At 35.2% G+C, this 12658-nt stretch overlaps 1 protein-coding gene across 2 annotated transcripts; it reads left to right on the forward strand.

The window, feature by feature from the left end:
* The first annotated feature begins 1664 nt into the window (after nt 1–1664).
* LOC141389972 (uncharacterized) lies at nt 1665–9667 on the forward strand. Of its 2 annotated transcripts, none has more exons than XM_073962329.1 (6): nt 1665–1893; nt 5248–5538; nt 7698–7831; nt 8036–8608; nt 8681–8985; nt 9122–9667. In XM_073962329.1, the coding sequence occupies exons 2-6, from the start codon at nt 5302–5304 to the stop codon at nt 9229–9231; spliced, it is 1359 nt and encodes a 452-aa protein (XP_073818430.1). In that variant the 5' UTR covers nt 1665–1893; nt 5248–5301; the 3' UTR covers nt 9232–9667. The 2 variants fall into 2 exon arrangements, with proteins under 2 accessions (XP_073818430.1, XP_073818439.1); XM_073962338.1 differs by having other exon boundaries at nt 1702–1893; nt 8681–9002.
* Nucleotides 9668–12658: the final 2991 nt, after the last annotated feature.

Consider the following 12658-nt stretch of genomic DNA (forward strand, 5'->3'; position numbering starts at 1 on the left):
TCGGAAAGCGTTCCTTTATTTCAGACACTATACAATTCATATGGGGGTAGTTTACAACTTTTACTACGTTTGCCGGTTTTACCACTTTTAAAAGTATAACAACAGTACGTTGAAAATACAAAACACCGTAATAGAAAAAGTAAAAAACTATAAATATTTAGGAGTTATCATAAATGAACAATTGGATGTTTCGAAAGAAATAACTTGTCGTATAGAAATGGCAAGGGATGCATTTTACAGATACAACAAGATACTGACAAGTCATGACATCGGTATACAAACTAAAACCAGATTCATCAAATGCTACATCTGGTCTGTTTTATTATATGCATCAGAAACATGGACAATAAAGGCGATGGATGAATGAAAACTGGAATCATTTGAAATTTGGATATACCGAAAAATACTTAAAATACCGTGGACAGATCGCATAAGAAATGACGAGGTACTAAGAAGAATGAATCAAGATCGCCAACTCCTTAAAACAGTTAAAACAAGAAAAGTGTCATACCTGGGACATATCATGAGAAATGATAAATATATTCTTCTGCAAAAAATTATCAAAGGATCAGTTGATGGAAGACCATGCAGAGGAAGAAAAGAAGTTTCTTGGCTGAAAAATATTCTGACGTGGACCGGACATCAAAATGAAAGAAGTTTATTGAATGCCGCCAAAAACAGATATCTATATTTATAAAAATCCATTTTTGTTAAACATAAGAAAAATTGTAAATCAACAAATAATCTGTAATTATTATATGATCGCATATATCCGAAACACGGATGCGCAAATAAAGAAGAAGAAAAGTAAAGGAACAGACCAGAAATTAGGCGATCTTAGATCGAGTTTCCCACTACAAAAATTTCATAAAATTACTTTTGTATTTCAGTAGTCAAACGCGCAAAATTTGCGGTAAAGAGAATTGAGCTTTTGGGAAAGAGCTGAGAGAAAAGAAGCCCTCTTTACTTTTTCATCCCCGCTCGAAGGATGTAGTGAAATCATAACTCCACATGCACAACTTCCAAAATTTTTTGCTGGGTAAGCAAAAGTCTATTTTGACTTTTGATAGTTTACTATTTATACAGAAACTGAGCTTTTTACGGTAAACGTGTTTTAACATAACGCGTCATTAATAGCTCTGTCCCTTTACTTGAAAGAATCTTCAAGTTTTACCACCTTTACTTCAGACACCATGCAATTCATATGGGATCAGTTTACAACATTTAGTATTTTTGCCGGTTTTACCATTTTCAAAGGTAAAGGAACCGACCATATATTTTCAATTCCATGCGCTCTTAGATCGAGTTCCATAGTCCCGGTCCACATGTGGTGTACACTAACGTGAATTTCATTAAAAAGTTTCATGAAACTTTGTGTTCTTAAATCGAATTCCAAACTACAACAATTTTATGATTTTACTCTACTATGGAGGTCGATCTAGGGACTCATAATTTCATGCAATTTTTTCAATGAAATCACTCTAGTGTGGACCGGGACTTAGTAGAGTAATTTTATTAAATTGTTTTGTGGGTATCTCGATCTAAAATCCCTATAAAATTGGAAAGTTGTTAGTGCAAGTTTCAGCGTGTGGCATAAGACTTTTAGATGTAAGTGTAAATAAGGTTAAAGCGCACATACACACCTACTGTGAACGGAGTCGTTCATTACCGCCTTTCACTTGAAGGCGAAGTGACTTTGATGTGTACCTTGGTGTCATTTTGAAGTGAGTAGCAGATTGCTTTTCTCAGACAGATACATACAACTGGGAAGAGACTCGCATTTTCGTATTTCCTTTCTTTCTGTGAAATTAAAATCATAAAAAATAGAATACTTAACAGTGAGAAAAATAAAGAATTTGGAAAATAAATATTTGTTCAACGCTATAGAGACAGGTAAGAAATTTGCTGTAGAACTATTTAAAACTATTTTTTGAGGCACATATTGAGGACAAAGAATATTTTCTAACCTCAAATGGCATCAGTATCAGTAAATTCATAAGAAGCTGTCATTTTCTACAAAAATAAAAAATGACTCATCTTGCTTTCAAGACAATTAGTACAATTAATTTCGTTTGCATCATTTCACAAAATTGGATAAAATATATTACATTATTTCCTTTATAAATTGTAAAGGAGGGTACATAGTTTTTTTGAGGTATCGTTAATAACATTTTCATAGGACTACTTCAAGCGTGAAAATTCTGTATGTATAACACAAAAAACATCTGTCGATGTCGATGAAAGAAATTCACTTTATGCAGGGGAGTCACTTCAGAGACAGTGTTTGTCTCGCTTTACGTTTTCATTCGATTCAACATACAAATGATCTATCCATGTTCAACTCTGGTCTCCTTTTTAACAATGTTTCCACTGAGGGACCATGTGTTGACATAGGTAGTAAGTCAATATAGACATTGGAGGTAGTCAATAGTTCAGGAAGGGCCGGACATATAGAGACATTAGTAACAGGGTTTCGCTACAAGATATTTGGTCTATTTAGAACTTTTTGGGGCTTATTCCTAGTTTAGCTATAACTGTCGGATAAATCTGAAATTTTTAGCATAGATAGATCTCGATGCCCTGATTACGATACGGTCATAACCGGTTATCCGATTATTTGAACCGAAAATACGGGTAAAAACCGGATATATAACCGGTTTCTCTGAACAGATACAGGTATCAAATGAAAGATTAAAATAACACATTTTTAATGATTTATTTTCCGTTAGGATCCCAGCAAAATGTTCGATGCCAAAGATGACATTCAATCATGGGTGCAAGTGATCTAGCATGTCATCTTTTTAGCATCTTCATCGATGAATTTTATATGAGCGTGGACCCCAAAAGATGACGTTATTTTCTGGATCCTAAGCATGTCATTTTAACCAATGCGTTGACATGTCATTTCCACCAATGCTTTCATTCATTTTCACCCATGCTTTGACATGTCATTTTAAATAATGCTTTGGCATGTCATTTTCACCAACCCCTTGGCATGAAATTTTCATATTGTTTGGAAAATGGAAATGCTGTATTGAAATATGGTTTTCATGAAAAACAAAACTCTTTATTAATTCAAACGAATTCCTGAAATAACTACAATTAATTTATCAGTTTAGTTTTTCAAAAGTTTACATCCAAATTTGCAATAAAGTTTACATCCAAAATTGCAATAAAAATAATCACCACCACTGCAACGCAAAAGATTACTTTCTCCGTTCTCCGCAACTGATATTCTTTCATCTTCTTTCATCTTTTACAATTAACTTCCCATCACCAGTTCAGATTTCGACATGGACTCCACATGCACTCCTTTAAGTATTTTTATTTCGTAAATTACTTTTATTTTATAATTTTGTTATTTTATAACAACATTTTGGTAATTTATACTCTTTTGTTTACTGACGGAAATATGTAGGGATCTACAACCCGGCTTGCTTTAGGGATCTCTAAGAACAAAATGTAACGAACGGGGAGGAGAGACTTTTTATGGAAAATACCATTTATGCTTAATTAATTTATTTTTAATTGTTTCTTTCCAAAAGTAGTTTCTTCTTTATTTTCAGATTCTTGTTCCTTTTCGTTTCGGACTTTTTTTTTTCAAATTCCAAGAAGCGAGATTTGATTGATTTCATTCTATGTCAGATTTAGAACAGACAAGGGAACTTTTAAAATAGCAATGTGTGCAGTCCGATTCTATTTTTAGCTCGATGGTTGGGACTTCATATAATACCAATTGTTTAGAAGTTTTAGTTGTTTGATATGCAGGAAATGTAAGACAACATCACGACGACAGTTCTAACAACTTTGGTCTGTTCCAGAAACTGCAAGAATCTACTTATTTTTACTACGATAACAATTTTTCCTTTATGTTATCGGAAAAAATAGTAAAAATTAGTAGATTTTTGCAGTACTGGAACATACCAAAATGAAAATAAACAGGTGTGTAAATAAAAACACAAACATCATCTCTATTGGATCGATGGAATGGGTACAAATGCTGATGAAAAGATCGGATCTTTCATGACTTCCTTTGCATTGGTTCAAATCCTAATGAAAAGATCGGATCTTCCACGACTTCCTTTGAACCAATGCAAAAGATGACATGAAATCACGTCATCGCAAAGAACCCCTTCCGTCAAATTTTGCTGGGGATGCTACACCCGGTTTGGGAGTTAGAGAAAAAGTATATTTTTACTATATTTTTTGCTTAACAATTCTGTTAATTATTACAATTTTAATTTAAAAAAAACTGTAGTCGGCGTAGCTTAAATTTGAACCCTTCCATAGGAAAAAGTCTTAAATCTTCGGCCGAAGGCCGTCTACTTAAGAAAACTTACAATTTTAAAGAAACTTTTGTCCGCGTACACAAAATTTGATCTAGAATTGTAACCGGTTTATATACAGCTGGAAATATTACATTTCTGGATAGGTGTATTACTAAGCTTCCTTTTAATACCCATATCGGTTCAGAAAACCCGGTATTATATCCGTTTTTTACCCGTAATTTCGATTAAAACAACGGGATAACCGGTTATGACCGCCGGCAAAGTTTTATATTTTCGTAATCGGGGCATCGAGATCTATATGTGGTGAAAATTTCAAATCGAGCGGACGATTATAGTCAAACTAGGAATGTACCCTTTTTGGTAAATTTAAAAGCTTGATGCATAATAGTACGTTTAGATTAACGAAATCCACTGAATTTCAAATGCCAATTCCATAGCGAATACGTCAAAAAATTCACTGGATTTATGATATAAAAGCCGAATTGAGGCCTTACTATTAATTTGCTCTCAAAAATTTTTTGGACGAAATATTCACAAAGATAGAAGAAAACGTTAAAAATTCTTTGCGAAGCTTAAATAAATATATTTTTGTTTATTTTTGATTGAAAATTATGTTTTGACAGCAAATGAAGACATCAGTTGGTATTAATGTATCTCCTTCTTTCTTGCACCATGGTTTGTCCTTTTACTTACAAAATTTTACTGAACAAATTTCTTCAGTAAAGTTTAGAAACATTTCAATTATACAATTGTAACAATTGTGAAGATTTAAAACAATCATCTTCTCAAGGCAATACACCTTGTTTCCATATTAGATTGTATATAATAAATACACCTTTTCATTAACATATTTTTGGCTACAGCTGTATTTGCTCAATCATAACAGCTGTACAAGTAGTAAAGCATAAAAGAAGCTACTATTTATTTCATTTTACTGATAAGTTGTTTTCATTTACAGACTCTCTGAATAATCAACCCCCTACACTTGGAGTCAGTCAGATATAAAAACGACATGGCGTCAACTTTATGTAAAATACATGTAAATAACTCGACAGGTGTATCTCTTAACGAGCGTTTTACTGCCATGACAACTCAACCTAAAGTTTCTGTTGCACCCGCTCGTAGTCGCAGTCGTAGTGTTGAAAGAGCAATGCCTCGAATAGATCAAGCAACATCTCGAGCAAACCAACGTCTATTGGCAGAACTACAAAGGAAGCATAAATTGCAAGCCGCTATGAAATTGAAACGAGTACGTTTTCCAAAGATATTTCTAAACAAAATAACATGGTATTGAACAACGACAGTCATCAATGTCGTATAAAAAGTGGAAAAAGAAATTTCTCCAAGGAATTTTGATTCTTTTAAACGACCATGATAATATGTCAACAAAAGAAGAAGTTGGAAACTTCTAGCCTTAGTTAACCTAAAACCCAATTCTATTCTGCTTCTAAACTTTTCTTGACAAAGCAAACGATTATAGAGTTTCTCTAAATCTCTTATATAATTCTTAATTCAAATTGCTAACGACAAAAGCCTGAAGTTAATTTGTTCCTCAACTATTTTGTTCCCAAAAGCTGTAACAAAGGCCTATTGTTTGTCAACATTTTTGGAGTATAATTTGTAGCCTCTTACTCACAAACCGAATGCTATGGGCTACTTGAACAATTCAAAAACTTGTATCCCTGGTAGGAACATGTACGCTCAGTGAGAACAGCTAAGAACGTTTAGTGCATCGAGGTAATTGGGACATCGGCAACAACAATAGGACCATTGTTTGCTAAAATAACTACTTGCTCAGTTACTTCTTATCTGTGCAACGAAAGTTAGTTTAACATTTGGGACAGCCCTACTCTGTTCGGACAAGGATCAGCGCTTTAAACCATTGTGTAACAACTGACCTGAAAATGTGGAAAGCAGACACAATCTCAACCAACTAAAGAAGTAATGGTAATTCCCATCAATAGAAATCCAACACTTAAGGACTCTGCATTATTTATGGCTTGAAACTCCAAGAATGAATATTATTTACAAGCACTGGCAGACAAACAATATCTTTTAATCTGTCCAACGAGAGTTAGTTTAACATTTGGAATGGCCCTATTTTGATCGGACAAGGATGAGCGCTTTAAACCATTGTGTAACAACCGACCTGAAAATGTGGAAAGCAGACAAAATCTCAATCAACTAAAGAAGAAATGAAAATTCCCACCAATAGAAAGTCAATGCTTACTGCATTATTTATGGCTCGAAACTTCCAGAATGCATCTGTTCTTAAAAGCATTGAGAGAAAACCCTCATATTTGCTTTAATGCTGCACCAACTGCAAGATGTGGAGAATAAAACTATTTTGATAAAAGTCACTGTAATGACTGCAAAGCGAACAAGATCAGCAATTAACAATAAACTATTCCATCAAATCATCAGCTTTCTCGCTAAATACCAACGGACTTAAAGGATTGACATTAAATTAATAAATGCAATTTGCATGATTGTGATTATCTCCCGGCATTCGAATCTCCCGCAGTTTCGCTTCTTTACCATTTGATGTCCAATTGAGAGTACTTTTTTTTTGGAAAATCAGACGACACCCTTTCTCCGTACTGGAAATATCACGATTAAGAACATAACATAATGCAGTCGAGTAATAAATTGAAATTTGTGAAGACGTTAATCGTAATCATTCTACCATAATTGGATAACTATTGAAACACGCTTAGAAATCGGATACCAGTTTCCAAACATCAGCACTTTTTCTTCATTCTATTATTGCTGTCACAAATGGACGTTTTGGAGTACGGGCTAAATTGTTACTTGTGCAACATGCAGCCAATTCGAAGCATTAAATAAATGGCAGACTTAAAGCAGAATATGATGCACGAGAATGTTACATTTTACACAGTCTTTTTGTTATACTGACCGTCTAGAGGGAATAACGCCATATGAGTCCTGTTTTCTTTGTCCCATAACATTTCTTTTATAATAAAATGAGCAATACAATTCCACATTCGGCATGAACTTAAAATCGCAGAGTATCGGCGCACTGCAGTTTTATTTGTAACTCGCCTTAGTTCGAAATATTGCTTTACAAACAAAACAACGCATACAATAATAAATGCCGGGTCACCTCCAAACACTTCATTTAAAGAAAAAGAAGGGAGGAAGAAGCATGCACTTGAAATCGTTTCGTAGTCGATAATCCTCAACATATCAAAATGAACAAGTGGGAACTCGAGTGAATTGCTAGAAATAGAATTGGGTTAGGTACAGGCCATTTAAGAGTGAAGTTGACAGAGACAATAGATAAGAAGTGAAAGAGGACGTTAAAGTCGTCCCACATCCGGACACACTCTAGCAACACATATAATAAACTCATATTTCTTCGCACATTATTACGTGTGAATCTTACAGAGAAGTATGCGCACCGTCGGTGGAGGAACTGGAGGCGGAGCATATGGAAGAATTAAGCGCGGCAGTGTCAAAGCATTGCGTGTTGGAGCCAATGGCAAGCCCATCAGGACAAACAGTCTGTCCAATATTGCAACGTAAGAATCAATTCTCTAGTATTAATCTTCTACTACTAAAACAATGAAACAATCGTACATTTGGGGAGATAATAGACAAACATACCACAAACATCCTAACATAATAGTTTAATGAAAACAATCTCCCGCCTCCTCCCCGATAAATGGATTATACAAAATGTACTAAAACAAACACAACAATTATTCTTCACCAAATATAAATAGGATGAATGCTGACCGTGAAATCATGAAGAGACGTGCTTCGCCAGCACCCTTGCGTCGTTCCAACTCTTCGGGCAACTTAGCCAATAGACTGGGCCCAAGACGGCCGGTTGTTGGCGGCGCAGCTCAACGTGTTGCTAGAAGACGTCAGGAGAGACAACGTGGTGGCGTTATTGAGAATAGAGGCAGATCTTTGGGCAATGGTCGACGTCGCAGTCGATCTCGTACACGCCTTCCAGAGAATGGCGGACGTAGTCGTTCTCGGTCACGTCAAAATAATGGGGCAGCAGCTGCTGCTCCTCGTGGACGCTCCAGAAGTCGCAGCCGTAATCCCGTTCGCTCACGTTCGCTTAGCCGTAATCGCGGTCGTGATACCACAGCAAAGAAATCCGCTCTACCTATAAAGGCACGTTTGGGTGTGCGACCTGGGGAAACTAAAAACAACCCAAATCAAAGAAATCGAAACAGACGCCGCACTGCTAGTCTATCTATACGTGGTGTGCAAGCGGGGCGTGTACAAAAACGGCGTAACTCAACCAATGCGACAACTAGAAATAGCGGTCGTCCACGATCAAGGTTAGTAACGGGTCTCTTTTATTTCCACGAGCTATAAAATTATTAAAAGTTCCAATTTGGTTTGATTTCAAGATCTGTCACTCGAAATGCCAATGGCCAGAATCCAAGGTCGCGATCACGTTCACGAACACGCAAGGGTCAGCAGGTAGGTCAGGCAAGAAATGGACAAGCTCAATCACAGCAGAAAAAGGGCACAGCAGGAGGTCAAGCACAACAGAGAGGAGGTCGTGGTCAAACCCAACCTAAAAGAGGTCGTAGTCAGCAACGTCGCCGTGGTATTAACAGTGCCCAGAAAGGTAGTAACAATTCCAACAATTCCAACCGACGTGGTCGTAGTCGCAGCCGAACCGGAGGTCGTGGAGGCCAACGCTCTCAAGGTAAAAGCGACCCATACGTGAGTAAAGTATTCCGCCTCGGATGATAACTAAACCAAAACGGCAGGATAACTGAAATTTCATTATAACACTGTTAACACATTTTTCACATAATAACAACTTTACCTTTTTTCATTAGGAAAAACAACAAAGGAAACGGTAAACAAAGAAGATCTCGACAAGGAGCTGGATCAATATATGGCCACAACAAAGACTGAAAATGACATGGATTTTCTGTTGAAAAATTAATGTACTCCCCTAAGTGATGAATAAATATGGAGGAGCCATCATATCAATATGGAACTGTTTTTCGAATAAGCTCTATTGATATTTTTCTTTTCGCTCATAGATGTAGTATTAATGCAATCTTCGTAGTTTTAAATCCAAACATTTTGTGCTACCTTTAAGAAATCATCTTTTTTACTTGTAATTAATTCATTTATCACTGTAACGTTTTTCTAGTTTACTTGACTGTAAATACACACCTTAGAATTGTTTTGTTGTTTTTAGAAAAAAAAAACTACCCTACACTTGGCAATACTTGCCAAGGGGATTTAAAAAAATCGATATTTGAATTAAAAAAAAAAAAAAAAAAAAACAAATATAAATTTTAGTTATGTACCCTTGTAAACTGTATGATTATAGTACATATTATAAATATAAAACAAAAACCAAATAATATAAACATTTATTTTTTATTTGTTTCATGGTATGTGTTTAAGTTAGAATTGATCGTATCATTTTAAATTGACCCTATGAATTGCATAGGTGTACTCGTTGAAATCTCCTCATACCCATTTATTACACCCCTGTAATAGTATGAGAGATTTCAACGAATATTCCCTTGACAACCGCCCTTTTGAAGCATCAATGCAGATGTCAAAACATAAACAAATAAACAAAAGATCGATCGACGGCTTGAATCGCAAGCACAACACCCGCGCTTTATTGTAAGCCTGTACATATCGTTGTACATTAATTGAAAGGTAATATTGTTTACCATAAATAAACACCGGCAGTTGAGCCAAACTTTTTACTAAAAAACTATCGTGTTTTATTATTTATTTCTATTTCTTTTCATTTCTATTGACGGCCACTCGTACGCATTGGGCGTACTGGCTCTATTGGGAGAGCCTACATAAACTTGTTCCCCCCAAGTCCCTATAGTGCGGACTAAACATTTGGTCGCTTCGGGCCGAATAAACAGTATGCAAAATAATATAACACCGATTTACAGCAACAACTTACAGCCCTTGTAATGTCGGATTATTACTTAAATACATCATGGCCACAAACTTCAGGAAAGGTTTCATCTTTAATTTTCTTATCTCGAACGAATCTGCCGATTCGGTCCAACATATGGCCTTAGTAATATTTTGTCCATAGTTTAAGTTTGATGATAAGCCATATCGGTCCACTCCTTCAGGTACCTCCCCCACAGATGTTCGGAAAAATTGTTCGTACGGTAACTCTTGAAGGGAGTGGCCGAATTGGTCTATACTTTACACATCCTAATATATCTACCAGATATAGATCAGGTTCAAATATGGACTATATTGGTCCACTCCATCCGGTACCTCCCACACAAAATTTGGATAATTTCACTTTAAGACCTAATATCGAATCACTTTGATTTTTGTTGAAGCAACTTGTATTTGCTGCTTCAATTACGATGGTAAAAGTTTTTTTAGGGGCAAGTCCATACTTCTTGAGCAAACAGCCCGAAGAGTGTAAAAACCCCCTATGGCACCATATGTTGTGGCTGGAGATCCACTTCCATCCGCAAAACTTTTGAACTTTAATCCTAATCAAAATTTTTGTCGGTTCAAATGTCCAAAAATTTTAAAACCCCCAAATACATTCGTATTTTGGGAAAAAATTGTTTCAATATACACAGGCTGAGGGTATATCTCTGCGGCAAAGTCGACTGATACTTTTTTACTTGTTATATTGTTACATTAGTGTTTTAACTTAAATATTATAAAAAAATGAACAAAATTCAGGTAAGTTTAGTTAAAAAATAAAAATTGTTAAACAACATCAATTTCTACCTCATAGCCCGTTTCCACGGTACGTCGTTCGTTCTCTATTCGTTGTTCGACCCATAACTACGAATAAATTACTTATTTCCCCACACAAAATTCTATGAACGAACGACGATTTTTCTACGTTGTTCGATTAGAAATACTCTCTGAACGACGAATAAATATGTCCCATCCCTAACAAATGAGAGAATTTATCGAAAAAAATAATTATGACGTGTCTAAATTCAAAATTGAAAAATTTGTTGAAAACACAAAATTTTTAGAAAAAAGGAAGAAGATGAATCAAAATTAATGAACTAAACGTTTTATTTAGATGCAGAAGGAAGATGGTTATGTTTCCTTCTTAATTCCACACACATTTTTTGTTCATTAGTTCAAAATCTCGTAAAAAATCAGAAACAAAAAGGAAACAAATAACTGAAAGTCTGTATACACAAACATTGTTTTGACATGTCTCTCTCCCTTTAATTATTCAGAATTTATGGGAAAAATGAATGAAATGTGTATAGTTAAATAGTCCCAATTTACATTGGGCGAGTTTACTTGCGGCAATTGTCAGTTTGTAGGTGAGAGAGGGTGCTGAGAGGCAAAGGGTTACCATATGCCTCACCTCTCTCTCCTACAAAATGACAATTGCCGCAAGTAAACTCGCCCAATGTAAATTGGGACATATAGAAGATACACAGTCTTACATAAGTATACGTACACCCCATAAATCTCGGGTTTTAGAAAAAGTAATGATATTTATGAAATTCCAAGTGCACAGGTTTATTTCGTCTCACTAATAAACAATATTTAATACAACAAAAGTATATTCCATAATATAAATAACGGTAAATTTTAAAAAACCAAAAAATTACACTTACAAAAGTATACATATGCCCCAAGGAAATATGAGTATTATCGTAAAATTTATGGAATTAGCAGCAAAATTTATACATTTTATTGTTTTGGCGAATGTGTCTGGGTGTACGAGATATATTTTAAAGAAAAAAAAAAATAATTTTTGGGTGTTAAATGCCGTTATTTAATGCCAAACTTCTTGTATAGCTCGTTAAAGCGGACCCTTGCCGATTTCTTTCCGTTTTAGGTATTTGAGTATACAAAAGCCACAATATTAGTGTCAGATTATAGATTTTGATATCCTAGAAAGCTTTTTAGTTGACCTTGTGCATAACACACCTTCCTGGGTGTCGATAAATTCACATTTTTCCTGGGATATCTCAGGAAGTTAATAGATTCCTCGGAATTCTTGGCGCAAATGGTGTTATATAATCCTTGGACACCAATTGAATCAGAAATGTACAATTATCCGATACTTTCCGACCTTATATTGACGGTAATGGTAATAATACGAAAACTACGCTGTTCACAGTGTAAATTTCATGCTTTTTGGTAGTGATTATATTTTGATGCTCTGGGACCAGGTTTTTAACAGAATATTTCACATTTCTGATTCAATTGGTGTCCAAGGATTATATAACACCATATTAAAACACAATTCAAGGTCTTCTGTATGTAATTTGAACCAAGATACAAATACCTAAAACGGAAAGAAATCGGCAAGGGTCCGCTTTAACGAGCTATACAAGAAGTTTGGCATTAAATAACGGCATTTAACACCCAAAAAA

This window comes from Musca autumnalis, unplaced genomic scaffold (genome assembly GCF_047663935.1).
Source record: "Musca autumnalis isolate F117 unplaced genomic scaffold, ASM4766393v1 scaffold_1, whole genome shotgun sequence".
Lineage (NCBI taxonomy): Eukaryota > Metazoa > Arthropoda > Insecta > Diptera > Muscidae > Musca > Musca autumnalis.

Excerpts from the sequence above, each read along its gene's own strand:
- LOC141389972 (XM_073962329.1), top strand. The coding sequence starts at position 5,302 with ATGGCGTCAACTTTATGTAAAATACATGTAAATAACTCGACAGGTGTA. Across the intron at positions 8,609-8,680 it reads AGCGGTCGTCCACGATCAAG|ATCTGTCACTCGAAATGCCA; the intron begins GTTAGTAACGGG and ends TTTGATTTCAAG. Across the intron at positions 8,986-9,121 it reads TGGAGGCCAACGCTCTCAAG|GAAAAACAACAAAGGAAACG; the intron begins GTAAAAGCGACC and ends TTTTTTCATTAG.